General features: G+C 46.8%; 1 protein-coding gene across 3 annotated transcripts in view; it reads left to right on the forward strand.

The window, feature by feature from the left end:
• The window catches only part of LOC139057174 (sushi, von Willebrand factor type A, EGF and pentraxin domain-containing protein 1-like), a 239123-nt gene that overhangs the window by 84486 nt on the left and 139851 nt on the right, over nucleotides 1-14786 (forward strand). For 2 of the 3 annotated variants that reach the window (XM_070534969.1, XM_070534970.1), the window contains one exon: nucleotides 13333-13540. In XM_070534969.1, coding sequence (XP_070391070.1) covers nucleotides 13333-13540 — 208 coding nt within the window. Of the gene's footprint in view, nucleotides 1-6544; nucleotides 6727-13332; nucleotides 13541-14786 lie in introns of those variants that run through there. The other variant, XM_070534971.1, reaches the window with a different exon arrangement.

Below are 14786 nucleotides of genomic sequence, written 5' to 3' on the forward strand. Positions count from 1 at the left end.
GACGTCAACATCCGGAAATAAGTGGATCGTCGCGGCGATGGACTACCTCACCCGCTTCGCTGAAACTAAACCTCTGCCGATAGGTAGCGCAGCCCAAGTGGCAAAATTTTTCATCCGCAGCATCCTACTGCGACATGGTGCCCCAGCAGTCCTCATCACCGACAGGGGAACGGCCTTTACAGCAGAGCTCACCCAAGACATTCTGCAATACCGCCAGACAAACCACAGGAGGACGACTGCCTACCACCTGCAGACGAATGGTCTTACGGAGCCTCGAATGGTCTTATGGAGCATTCCCCAAATAATTACCGCTTACTTTTAGCAGTATTTTTTCTTTAATGTGTGCAATTGTGGCAGTGTGGTACATGAAACATCTTGCGCGTGCTGCATAAGGTGTATGGGAAAAAGGACACTAAAATGAGGTAACAAAATGCGCAAGGTACATTTATTCACGCATTAGAAAGATTTCATGCCTATTTTATGTTACAGCTAGTGGGGCGGGTGGGGGGGCGGTGTTTTGAGGTATACATTTGCAACCGTTCTCACGGCCTATTCGCAGTGTGCCCTCTCTTTTTTGCAGGAGGTGCTTGCACTAGAGTGAAGAATCGACCCCCCTATACTGATTGATGCCTCCCGAGACTGCCCAGAGTGACTTGAGCCTGCCGCACACGTAGATGGTTCGGGCATATGCTCATGCCTCAGACTTTTGCACTTTGTCTGAAGATGGACACTTTCCGCCATTGTCAAAAGGGTTGCGCCTCTTCTCGCCATTTCAGCACCCTGCCTGTCGAATTCGGGTGGCGCCATAACCGCGGAAGTGTGAAATTTCTGCTAGCATAGTACACTTGTAGGTCTTACAACTCTCGCTGAGCATCAGCTTGAGTCTGACGGACTATACCTACTACAGCATAGTAAGCTCTCTCAAATGCTACCACCCCATTTCGGACCGATAAGCGTGCTGCCGAGCTATGTCTCTGTCAACAGTGAGCGAGTGGCGAAATTTAGCTCCGTCCTTAGTGGAGCGATAACGACGCCATCTGTAAAAGAAATTTGCTGGTGGGCTAGGTGATCCATACTAATAAACGAATTTAGGTAAGCGCAGTTTCAAGACGGGACAGGAGAAAACACCGACACACAGGACATGCGCTACTCGCAAGTAATTTTTATTGTGTAGACTTCACCTACTCAAATACACAGCAGACCAAGATCGCGCAAAAGCACTGTCCATCAAGCCACAAGTGCGTCATATGAAAGAACGTACAGATTGCAGCATCATTTCTGAAAACTGCTTTTCCTTGCTACGCAAAACAACCGACGTATCGCTAATACAAGTGCTTTCTTTTTTTCCAATGTGAAATGCCTCCGTGATTTCTCTCGCCAAGCATTGCCACTCCTGTGCACGCGACACATGCATGATTGTCGAATAATGTCTTCTTTCCTCTACACAAAGATAGCAAAGTAAGGCACCTGGGCACTACGGCTACAAAGATGTAAGCGGTAATACTACAACCTGTTTTCCTTACATGCGGTTTTAGCAAGCGACCCGCTCTAGGACCGATTTTGAAAACGTTTCCAACTCAAAACCTTCCCGACATATCATTGACATACGTTTCCTTCTCGAGAAAATCATGACTAGCGCAGCAGCTATCGGGTTGAAGATGTGGGAAAGCTGCCTCAGACGACGACAAAGTAGCGCTTGTAAGCGTGTAGTAGACAATATATTCCGTTTGCCAAACCAAGTCCAAACTAGGGAATCTTACAGGACTGCCGCTTAGATGAAGAGGGAAAAGACGCTTATCTTCTTCCTGAGCGCGAGAGTTCTCGCCTTGTATTGTTTATGCACCGAAGCAACTAAAGATGCGCACGCAATCATGTCATGAGAGTGCGGCAGAACTCTCTGTCGGCCGAGCAAGAAAAGAGAGAGAAAAGGAAAAGTGCCACTTTGGTACAAGGAATTGCGGTACCTCCAAATGCGCTTGTGCGCAACTGCGTGCTCCCACTGGCACTCTCCCCGCTGGACAGAACTTGTAATATTTACCATTGGAGTTCAGCAGGAACCATTACCACGTGATAATATAAAATTTGTGAGATGCGCACGACCCAGTTGCGAAGAAGCAGCGTTAATTGTTGTTTCTGCTTTTTTTTCCTTTGTAAAGAAGCTGCAGGAACAAGCCCAACAAACCACACAACTTCCCAGGACCTACGCAAATGGCTGACATGTCTATACTCGAGAGCAACATTTGCGAGACATTATCAAAACATCTTTCCAGCATAAAAAAGAACTAAAGTTACTAAGAACCAAAAAGAGCCTCAGATTGCTCTGCGAAAATAAATGTTTTCGTTAAAACGCGATCGAAACAAAACAGTCCTCTTTAGTCACCAGAACAACTCTGCGGGACTAAATATTTCCGTTAAAATGATATCAAAAGCGAAATAGCTTGTTTAGACCCGAAATGGTACCAAATTTGAGCAACGAATCCGAAGGCGAGCGTTGCTTTTCGCTTGTGCGCGTATTATTTCACTTGTGTCACCGTCGTAGGTGAGCGTTTAACACGCTGGCCTATGAGAACGAAGCATTTGCAGAGCTCTTAGGATAATTGTACTAAAAAATGGGCTCATTTTGAAATACCGCTAAGCTACACGGCGCCTATAGCTTCGCGAGTGCAATTTGTGCGGTGCCATGGTGCATGTGCTACTCGTTAGTGCCTGTTATGGTTCTTTGTTTCGAGCCTCTTCAGGCATTGTAGCAACACCCTCGGTTTGCTGTTCAACATTCCGTGAGGTACGTATGCCCAAATTCAAGAGACCAGCTTGCAAACGGCTCTTTGTGCTGCGCGCTGTGCGTCGAAGCGGTTTGAGTTCTATGTGACTGTGAACACGTACTTCGAAGTCACGAATTAGTAATGCGTGTATTGTGAGGCTAGAATGAAATACGGGTGCTACAAAAAGGTAATATGAACGCCCTTATGCGGTATAATCGTGCCAGGGCTCATTTATTCACAAGTGTGGAATAAGCGGTCCGCTTCGTTTTTCTCCATTGTGCGTTAGTCCTGAACCATTGTAGCCTTCGAACGCAGGTGACCACGAATATTACGGGGCACCTGTTGGGCAATTCGTACTGATTTGTACCAACATTGGTTTTATTTTCATACCCAACCCCAAGGAACAAGGTTCCGATGGTTTTTCGGCGTCGGCCAACGTAAATCGGCTTCCAGGCTCTGTGATCTGGTATGGAAGGACGGGCTGTGCTAGCCACCATACTTTGGCATAGAGCGAGCGTCGCACTGCTTTTGAGGACGCGGGAAGATAAAGAAAATCCGGCGGAAGTTAGTTCTTTATGATTTGGGCTTTGGATATTGAAATACTGCGCAGGAATGTAATCTATGTCACTGATGACTTCATATCGGACATTAGGATTTAGTTTTCAAGAACCAGCCTGCTTTGTACCACACCAGATCTCGCGCATTTTATTTCTTTCAATTTATTCATTTTCTCATTTCAGTCCGACCTGATGGGACATTAGAGACTTTCTGTCGAATTCGCGCAACGCACTCGCACCACCTCACGCAGTCGTATTATGCAGCCTGTGCCTATGATTATGATGACTATGACTATGACATGACTGTGATGCTTTTTTTGTCATCGGCTGAAGTTTTCAAGTATCATTTTTAAGCTTTTAGCACTCACAAGTTACAATCAGGCGTCATACATTTTATACAGTTTCTACTAAATATGCGACACAGCTACTAAACATGGGAGAGAGCTGGCAGAGCTAGGCCAAGGCTGGCGAAGTCAGCCGGGTTGTCATTTTCTTGTAATCTTTCAGTAGTCAAAGTCCTCCTTTTTACCCTGCTTCATGTGATGAAGTAATATTCCAGCTTTTATATTTTGCGAGACACAAACTGACAAGATCTTCAAAATAACAATTCGAAGGACAAATTTAATATTATTTATATATAATAGTAAATCCCGGACCGTTCCGGAATATGTTTCGCATAGCAGAGCGTATTTATTCAAGTCCATGCTCAAATGAGCTGTGTGAGATATCAAACAACGTTTCAAAATGATATGTTTGACTTTCTGGGGTTACGTAGATAAAAATTTTGGTTCGATATTAGCGGATAATGTCGACCAAGAGCTGTTTCCCTTAGAATGGCTACACAGCTGTACATGGATGTGAAGTTTGGTGAAAAAATTTCCATCTAGCAATACTGATTCACCATAACAAAAAGTTTCACAACTAATTTAAGATATCTGGACTTACGCCACAACATATTTGCTGTGCATGTAATTTGGTTTAAGCAAGGGTGATGAGTGCATAATAATTGCTGTAGGTAGACTACACGAAGCTATTTGGAAACTTACCGAAGCTGTGCGCGCACTTATTCTGTTTCGCAGTGTTATAATCATTTTTTCAGAAGTTCAAGATCTGCAAAGAAAATAAGGACTATACTCGCGGACAACTTTCTGTGGCTATGAAGGGAAAGCTATGGGAGTGGAGCTTCTGCACATGTGTTACCGCCCCAAGAAGTTCACCACCGTTTGACAGTTTTTTTGGTGGCTAGGAACAGACGCTGAATCGACACAGCATCCACGTGCGGCGGTTTTGCGTTTGCCGAGACGCGGAAGGGAAAAGCCACAAAATAAGTAAAATTTTACATTCTTTGGTGTGTTTTGCCTGATTAAACTGTTGCTAATAAGGCACTTATGTTTTCTCCTTTCCAGCTTAAACTAACGTGCATGAAAACGCGGGACTCTTCACAGAGGCGCTCTCATTTATGCGCTCTTTGGCTCTGTGGCTTTCCCTTCGTAGCCACTCATAGCCACAGAAAGTTGTCAGCGAGTATAGAGTGTTACTGTTGAGTGGCCGCATGTGAAATTCACAAGACGCGTGTCTTCCTACAGAATAAGAGAAGTAAAATATAACGGGTAGATGCAGTGCTTGCCGAGAAAAACTATTTCTTCATTTCAATGTGTTTAGATAGGGGGGGGGGGGGCTCGAAGCTAAATCTGCCTAATGTAAACACTGCTCATTATTGTTGTTGAAAAATTTAAGGCCTGACACACAGAATGTGCCTAATTCCAATCAATTTTAGTCATTGTTTTAAATTTTGTACCCACTGAAATAACGAGGGAAGCATGTGTTCATTGTGATGTTGAACTTTTACTCTGTCACTAGATATATTTTAACAAAGCAGTAGTGCCTTATGTGAAGCAGTGTTATTTTAAGTATGTCTCTCCTGTCGAAACACAATATTCTGCAATGTACGTGTGAGCCAAGTTTTGAGCACCTAGAACCATTGTGAGCGGCACACACATGTGGCCGATATAGCATATGTAGAGACATGTGACTGGTCACTGTACTTATCACTTCCTGTGCAGTTGCAGATATTACGCAACATCGAATGTAGCAGGAACGAGCGGCGAGGCTGATGTAGGCAGCCGCTTTCCTTTGCGTGACATCTGAAAATTTACAGGAAGCGATAAATACAGCCACTGCCAATTACATAAGTCTCTACCCGCTGTTATACCGGCAAACTGAGGACCGCCCCCGAGGGTTGTAGGCGCACAAAATTTGGCTCATATTTGCTTTCAGATGTCCAAATGCTACCGTCAACGAAGCGGTTAATTATACGCAACTGGCATAGAGAAATTAATGGGTGACTATATGGAGAGGTCCTTAGCAGGAACTTTTTCTTGGTAAGTGCATGCTGCCAAAACGTTCCTGGGACGTTTCTCGGTTCAGTTCACATCTCCTGGGGTGCATTTGTGGGACAGCTCCAGCTAAAAAGTTGTTTGCTGGGAGTCAGTACGTCAGTTATTTTCCAGATAAGAACACTCCTTTGCTGTCGACCGGCTACTGAGAGGCGCCGTATTGTCGCATCGTTATTTAGGCGTTGTGGCATCAAAGTAACTTGTAGTAAGCTCACACATACGACGAATGCAAATGGGATTTCGGACTCATAACTGCTTGTCCTTGCACAAGAATACGTGATCGTAAGAGTAGGTCACCTCATTCAATTACATTTTTTTTTCTCTAAGCGATTGTTTCCTATAGTGTTATAACATTTGTCATCGCGTGTATAGTTAACATTAGAAATTACTGTACAGTCCAGCCAGACCTAATATTTTCCAACATACAGCACCGGGACATGGCCATGCATTCTATCGAATGGCATGTGCATTTTTTTTTTATGAAGAAGAACGGACCAACCTATTTCCCTTTTATTTATTTCATAGTTTGGATGAGACCACAGCCATAGTCCTGCTATGACTACTCGAGAATTATCATCACAGAGTGCACGACAGTGTATAATGCCTTTAGAAGTGCTTCGAAACGCACCGTCTTTTCAGCGCAACGATACACCATACGAACAGGGCGCAGTTCCGTTTTTTTTTTCTTTCGCTACGCTCCTTCCCGCGCGTTATCAGACTGACGGGTGCTTGGTCAAATTGCAAGCGATGAGGACACCGCGATTTTCGGTGTTCCATTACAGAAGTGCGAGAGGCACCATAAGCGGCGATAACGTCGCCGGCTGGCAGCAAGCAACTTCACACGCAGGCAACTTTCCAGCGGGGAGACAAATATTGTCTCTAGAGTGCGACGAGCACCCAGGCAGTGAGCTTATCGAGGGTATTGGCAGCCGCTTAAAGGCGATGTCGGCGCTTGAGGCTCTGCAGGCCTGTTTAATCACCTTGCTCCTCTACAACCGTATCTGGGCACAGGTGGGTGGTCGTTTTTTACCTCTACGCAAACACTCTCGTCTGTGAAGTAATTCTATACAGGCTGGCACATGTTCGTTGCACTTCCTTCCTGCCTTACAAGGACTCCGCTCAGCTTGCACAGCGGTTACTAGCGATGGTGGTACGAGCATCGCGCAAAGACGAATAAGACGGGCATCGCACCACGAGGAGCCACAAGTGAGCCGTCATCGTGAAAACAAAACACTCGCGTTCCGCATGGTAGCCGAGAGTAACGGCAAATGAAGCTGGGCCCAGGCAATGATGCAAGAACGCCCACGCAGATTGAGATTCACACCGCTTCACTAGCAATATGAGTTCGGAACAGTGCGGTGAGCGTCCTAGATCAAAAAATAATAAAAGGCGAAAGGTTAACACGGAATAATTGAGAAGGGACTTGAGCAGTGACCTAGATCAAAAAAGTATGCGTAAGTATACGCTGTCATCTAAGCACAACCATAGCGTAGGCCTATGCTAATGGACGATGTTACAAGCGTGATACGAGGGGAAGAATAAATTCATCTTCACTTCAGACACTAACACCGTCACAGAACTCGGCCCTTTCAGTGTTCTAGCCAGGCTAAGTGCGAGATTGTCCATTAAAAGGCAGCTCGCTATGTCAAAAGTTCTAAGGCTACTCGGCGCGCAGCCTCTGCTCTTTGCACGCTTCGTAGTCGATCGTGTGTATGACTTTTCCGTGGGCGTTCATGAGTAGATATTTATGGCCATTCGTGCTATTTTGACCGTATAAGAGCGGAAGAACGCATTTTCTATATGCGCATATTGGGGACGTCGTCTGCGCTGCACATTGCACGATGCCCAGTCACCTCGTAGCGAGGGTTTGTCCAAGTTCCGCAACGTGCGGCAAGATCCCTGCGGCAGAAATATATCTGAGATCAGTGTAATTAGCCAGGCAGTAGACATGCAGTCAAATGAAGTTGTATCAGAGATTTCATATTAGCAGGGAAACTGAATGTACAATCTGGCTAAGGTCCAAATATCCAATGGACTAGGTTAAGTTTACCTGTCCTTGTGCAACTTTCTGGGTGCCCAGTAAAGAGCTCCTGTGATATAACTTAGAATGACCCACTACTGCGTCTCTCACAGCCCATGACGTTAAAGCAAAACGGGAATGCAGATTACAGGCTTATGTAACTGGAACTTTATGGGGCTCAGTTGCAGGTCATGATTTTATGCCCGCTTACGCTATTGTTATCTACTTTTCGTTTTTGTGTCGGTGAGTACAATAGTTGAGGGCTTTCAAGCTTACACGTGTTATCCTTTTGTAGATTGCATTTCAGAGAGAGAGAGAAATTTATTTACGAAAAGGCAGAGAGGTAGGCCTGAGCTATAACTTGCTCTGGCCTGCTACTCTACACTGGAGAAAAGGGACGGGGAGGGAAAGGGCTGATGAATGATTGCTTTTGATGCAGTTGGGCTTCTTTGCTTATCTTTGTCCGTCCGCCTGTCTCTGTCTGTCCGTCCGCCTGTCTGTCTGTCTGTCTGTCTGTCTGTCTGTCTGTCTGTCTGTCTGTCTGTCTGTCTGTCTGTCTGTCTGTCTGTCTGTCTGTCTGTCTGTCTGTCTGTCTGTCTGTCTGTCTGTCTGTCTGTCTGTCTGTCTGTCTGTCTGTCTGTCTGTCTGTCTGTCTGTCTGTCTGTCTGTCTGTCTGTCTGTCTGTCTGTCTGTCTGTCTGTCTGTCTGTCTGTCTGTCTGTCTGTCTGTCTGTCTGTCTGTCTGTCTGTCTGTCTGTCTGTCTGTCTGTCTGTCTGTCTGTCTGTCTGTCTGTCTGTCTGTCTGTCTGTCTGTCTGTCTGTCTGTCTGTCTGTCTGTCTGTCTGTCTGTCTGTCTGTCTGTCTGTCTGTCTGTCTGTCTGTCTGTCTGTCTGTCTGTCTGTCTGTCTGTCTGTCTGTCTGTCTGTCTGTCTGTCTGTCTGTCTGTCTGTCTGTCTGTCTGTCTGTCTGTCTGTCTGTCTGTCTGTCTGTCTGTCTGTCTGTCTGTCTGTCTGTCTGTCTGTCTGTCTGTCTGTCTGTCTGTCTGTCTGTCTGTCTGTCTGTCTGTCTGTCTGTCTGTCTGTCTGTCTGTCTGTCTGTCTGTCTGTCTGTCTGTCTGTCTGTCTGTCTGTCTGTCTGTCTGTCTGTCTGTCTGTCTGTCTGTCTGTCTGTCTGTCTGTCTGTCTGTCTGTCTGTCTGTCTGTCTGTCTGTCTGTCTGTCTGTCTGTCTGTCTGTCTGTCTGTCTGTCTGTCTGTCTGTCTGTCTGTCTGTCTGTCTGTCTGTCTGTCTGTCTGTCTGTCTGTCTGTCTGTCTGTCTGTCTGTCTGTCTGTCTGTCTGTCTGTCTGTCTGTCTGTCTGTCTGTCTGTCTGTCTGTCTGTCTGTCTGTCTGTCTGTCTGTCTGTCTGTCTGTCTGTCTGTCTGTCTGTCTGTCTGTCTGTCTGTCTGTCTGTCTGTCTGTCTGTCTGTCTGTCTGTCTGTCTGTCTGTCTGTCTGTCTGTCTGTCTGTCTGTCTGTCTGTCTGTCTGTCTGTCTGTCTGTCTGTCTGTCTGTCTGTCTGTCTGTCTGTCTGTCTGTCTGTCTGTCTGTCTGTCTGTCTGTCTGTCTGTCTGTCTGTCTGTCTGTCTGTCTGTCTGTCTGTCTGTCTGTCTGTCTGTCTGTCTGTCTGTCTGTCTGTCTGTCTGTCTGTCTGTCTGTCTGTCTGTCTGTCTGTCTGTCTGTCTGTCTGTCTGTCTGTCTGTCTGTCTGTCTGTCTGTCTGTCTGTCTGTCTGTCTGTCTGTCTGTCTGTCTGTCTGTCTGTCTGTCTGTCTGTCTGTCTGTCTGTCTGTCTGTCTGTCTGTCTGTCTGTCTGTCTGTCTGTCTGTCTGTCTGTCTGTCTGTCTGTCTGTCTGTCTGTCTGTCTGTCTGTCTGTCTGTCTGTCTGTCTGTCTGTCTGTCTGTCTGTCTGTCTGTCTGTCTGTCTGTCTGTCTGTCTGTCTGTCTGTCTGTCTGTCTGTCTGTCTGTCTGTCTGTCTGTCTGTCTGTCTGTCTGTCTGTCTGTCTGTCTGTCTGTCTGTCTGTCTGTCTGTCTGTCTGTCTGTCTGTCTGTCTGTCTGTCTGTCTGTCTGTCTGTCTGTCTGTCTGTCTGTCTGTCTGTCTGTCTGTCTGTCTGTCTGTCTGTCTGTCTGTCTGTCTGTCTGTCTGTCTGTCTGTCTGTCTGTCTGTCTGTCTGTCTGTCTGTCTGTCTGTCTGTCTGTCTGTCTGTCTGTCTGTCTGTCTGTCTGTCTGTCTGTCTGTCTGTCTGTCTGTCTGTCTGTCTGTCTGTCTGTCTGTCTGTCTGTCTGTCTGTCTGTCTGTCTGTCTGTCTGTCTGTCTGTCTGTCTGTCTGTCTGTCTGTCTGTCTGTCTGTCTGTCTGTCTGTCTGTCTGTCTGTCTGTCTGTCTGTCTGTCTGTCTGTCTGTCTGTCTGTCTGTCTGTCTGTCTGTCTGTCTGTCTGTCTGTCTGTCTGTCTGTCTGTCTGTCTGTCTGTCTGTCTGTCTGTCTGTCTGTCTGTCTGTCTGTCTGTCTGTCTGTCTGTCTGTCTGTCTGTCTGTCTGTCTGTCTGTCTGTCTGTCTGTCTGTCTGTCTGTCTGTCTGTCTGTCTGTCTGTCTGTCTGTCTGTCTGTCTGTCTGTCTGTCTGTCTGTCTGTCTGTCTGTCTGTCTGTCTGTCTGTCTGTCTGTCTGTCTGTCTGTCTGTCTGTCTGTCTGTCTGTCTGTCTGTCTGTCTGTCTGTCTGTCTGTCTGTCTGTCTGTCTGTCTGTCTGTCTGTCTGTCTGTCTGTCTGTCTGTCTGTCTGTCTGTCTGTCTGTCTGTCTGTCTGTCTGTCTGTCTGTCTGTCTGTCTACTTACGCTGACCCAAGTTGTCCACCAGCTTGGGCCACTATAGGTATGTGCTCGTTGCATCGTGATTATCCCAGCTTTTTCATCCGACTTTCGTCATGCTGACGTCGCCGCCATGCCGTCGTCATACATTCGTCATGCTTTCGCTGTGATACAGCCGCCATGATGCTGTCGTGGGAGTTCCATTGTCGGCACTCGAACTTCCTCAGTAGACTCTCGTAATGCCGTCGTCGTCACGTCATTGTCGTCAGGTCATCCTCGTCATACAGACTTTGTGATAGAGTCACCATCACGCCATCATCCTCCTACATTCATCATCCCATTGCCCTCATAGCATTGTCATGTTATCTTCGTCATACAGTGGTTGTTATGCGTTCATTAATATACCGTCACCATGATGCCATCGTGACCGTTCCATTGTCTTCATTCTAACTCTGTCATTCGGCTGTCGTCATTCGGTCGTCGTCACGCCATCATCGACACGCAGTTGTCATATTATTGTCATACCATGTCGCCACGCTGTCGTTTACCATCGTCTTTACTTCTAAACGCCATCCCATTGTCGCCTGCCACCATCGTCACATTGCGTTCATCAATTCATCGATGTCATTTCCTTCTTCACTCTATCGTGATCATGCTGTGGTCTTCAATCGTGATTGCGCCGCTGTTGCCCACCATCGTCCACAGCTGTCGCGGTCGGTGTCATCGTTATCATTCTGACTTCGTATTCCGGTTGTCGTCATACCATCGTCGTCACTGCGTCGTCGTCATACAGTTGTCAGAATGCCGCGGTGCCATAGCGAATGCCATAGCAAGATGGGATTATGCCGGAGGCAGTGTATGCCGCGAACAGCTGAAGCAATAGAAGTCTCAAAACGACTACTGCATGTGTGTGCGTGTGTGTTCGCTCGTGCGTGTGTGTGTGGGCGCGTGTGTGTTGCTAGCGCATGCACCTGTTTATCAGTCAATTGTCATTATCAGATTCGTAACCTTATGCGTCGTCTTTAATACATTTTATAAACGTTTGATTACCGTTTTCATTTTGTATTTCGGGCAACCAAGAGTTTCTCATTATTTTCTTCCATTTTATTTTATATTGTCCCGATCGCTCTCTGCAGAACAAAAATATATATTCCCTCCTTCACATCATGTTCCCACGTCGAACTCGTGAAGTACCTGTATAAAAAAAAGTTATGCTGTGCCCTGGAAGTTGCCAAGCTGCAGCCCCTTCCAGTAAGTTATGACTCTCGCATTCTCGAAAATTTGACCAGTGTTTCTTATCGAAAAAAACGAGCACTAAATAAAGGCAGCCAATATGAATTAACATCAGAAAATCCCGCACCTTGATACTGCGTACGGAAAGTAGCGTCACAAAGAGATCAGAAAGCATTCTATCGTGTTTTGACACAAGCCGAAATCGCCGATCGTTCCACGTCATGTATTTTCACTCATCTGCCTTCCACTGTTAAAGAGGCAGGCAAATACCTCACAAAAACAGAAAAGCAGACAACCCAGTCCATAACGAGGGTAGAATATTCGCGAGAGCCAAGTCCATCCTTAAAAAGATCAATCAGCACAAACTAGGTGTCCTCTTTATCGGTGCCGCCAGATATGACAGTGAGGTTAAGTTCGTTGCCTCGGTTGTACGCGCGGGGGGCAACCTGATTAATGCAGACTCTGTCTGGACTAAGTTTGCCCATGTGGTGAAGGAAGCGGCGATCGCTCTAGCTTTTCACGGTGCAAAAGTTCCCCCTATCCTCTTCTCGGACACGCGCAAGGCGGTTAGATCCTTGTCGACCGCCCTCGTGTCTGAACAGGTGAACAGTATTTTGAACAAAGCACTTCAAAAAACTCGAGAGAGCAGCGAAGGAGTATACCACATCTCGGGGTACGCAGCCCACCTAGATGGCTCATTTACCTTGTTGGAATGTAATCCTAACGAGCAGGCCCACCGGAGAGCGCTCGATTTCATGTACCGTGCTGTCGAGGGCAGCCAGGCTTGGAACCAAGTCAACATCCACAAAGATTCATTTTGTACTTTCCACGAAGTTGTTCCCCGTTATCGTCTGGATAGGAGGACATTTCCACCTACCCACCCCAAATTGAACAAACCTCAGGCTAGCGCACTCAGACTTCTGCAACCAGTTCGTATCTCACTCCTCGGTCCCTTGACAGGATAGACCCTGGCCACTCGCAGTCGTGCCCCAAATGCGATCATGACTCATCCTCTCACTGTGCCCAGCCCTTAACGCCTCTCTACCCATCACGAAAGAGCAATGGGAGGTATTCCTCAAGAACAGCAATCTCCACATTCAACTCGAGGCTGTCCAAAGGGCCCACGACATTGCGGCGGGACTTCGTCTCCCGATTGCCTCGTTGGCGGAGCCACCGAGTTGATCTGGGGGAGCCTTCGGCTCCCCTAGATCTTAGTTTCTTAGGACTCAAATAAAGTTCTTGCCATGTCATGTCAGACAACATGAATACGATCAGCCATGCTTATTAGGCAAGGTGGAACACATGAAAAGCAATCTGCGATACATAATTCCGTTCTTCCAACCAACAGCGGATGGGGTAAATAGCAGTGCACTTGAGTGATACGTTTTCATATGTAAAAACGGCAGACCTAGTGCGGTGACGTGAATTAAAAGGCGGCAAAAAAAAAGGATACAGCGTCACAGGCAGTTCGTACAAGTGGCTTTTGACGCCTCTTTTGCATAAACTACGATTTCAAATACCTGCAGGGCCCGCAGCAATCGGACTTTCGTCGGCTGCGATGGGAGAGCCTGGACGCTAACAACACCGACCTTGTCTTCCTGCTCGATCGGTCGGGCAGTGTCGGTGCGGCGGGCTTCGAGATGCAGCTCGGCTTCGTACACAGTTTTCTCAAGTACTTCGAGGTGACGCCAAACGCCACTCGAGTCGCGGTTGTGTCATTCAGCGACGACGCAGGTGAGCCCGTTTATTCTCCTTTATTCATCTTCAAGGTTCCTTTTTTTTTTTGGCGGGGCGAGGAACATGCTTTCATCACGTACCAAAAGTCGTATTTAAGGCTTTCCGCTGCCGTTCTTCTCTTCTGCACGCAACCTCTGTCGGCATTGAAATGCTGCCCAAAGGAGCCCTGCGCAGAGAGATCAGTGCAACTCATTTTTTTCAATACACCTTATCAAAAGTAACGGTTCGCCAGCCGGAATTTGTATACCGAGGGGATTGTTTGATTTACCTAACTCGGACAGTACGTTTACAGCGCGCAGCTTGCACTATTACAGAAGGCCACGTCATAATCACGTGACCTAGTTACCGGAGGCTGCCCGAGGGTTCACCGGAAGTCACTCTGCTGGCTAATGTCGTCTGCTGAGCCCAGTGTAATTACACAACGCACTGGTCCCTGAGACCACAAAGCAAGCTTGTTGTAGTACTGCAATTTGCGTATAATTAAGTTTTCTGGAATTTACAAATTTACTGGAACATTGGAATTTACGGTATACGCAATTTTACGATGCGGCCTCTCTTTTCGAACCGCATAACTGTTGTCAGCCATCAGTCCGTTGTGTCCAACGTTTTATAAAGCGCATCACTAAACCGCGACAGAGAAGTCACTGAAGTTTCGCTACGTTTTACTCCAAATTCACCGAAATTGTCCCTAAATGTGCCGAGTGAGCAATACATAATGCAAGCATTTTCGGAACACTAACATAAGCTAATATGACGTAGGGCTTTGTTTGAAACGATTCACGTTTGTCAGGCGTCCGAGCAGCTGAGGAGAATAAACCGTGAATTTACCGACATGGCGCCGACCACCTTTACTTTGCTAAAGCATTTCGCATGAAATACTGCATTTACCTTATAATCTTAAGATTACAAATCTAGCACGGCTTCACAGCTACACGGGTCATCAGACTTTCATAGGCAAGGACGCTGTTGGTACTCATGGAGCTTGCGTATTCACTAGTTTTTGGCACTGTTAAAACAAGAACTGAATTATGTGGCGCGACCTTGGTCATGTTGTTGTCGTTTATACAAGTGAAATGTTACGTTGCCGTGTCTTGATCCACCTGAAAGCTCCGTGCTGCATCCACTTAATAGAAAGGCGCGAGGAGCTGAAGCAGTGCGTTCGTATTCGCGTGGACGAGTCCATACGCTCCGATATGTTCATCTTTCTACAGTTGATGTGTCTTGGGTTGCCAACCTCACCCTG

This window comes from Dermacentor albipictus, chromosome 3 (genome assembly GCF_038994185.2).
Source record: "Dermacentor albipictus isolate Rhodes 1998 colony chromosome 3, USDA_Dalb.pri_finalv2, whole genome shotgun sequence".
Lineage (NCBI taxonomy): Eukaryota > Metazoa > Arthropoda > Arachnida > Ixodida > Ixodidae > Dermacentor > Dermacentor albipictus.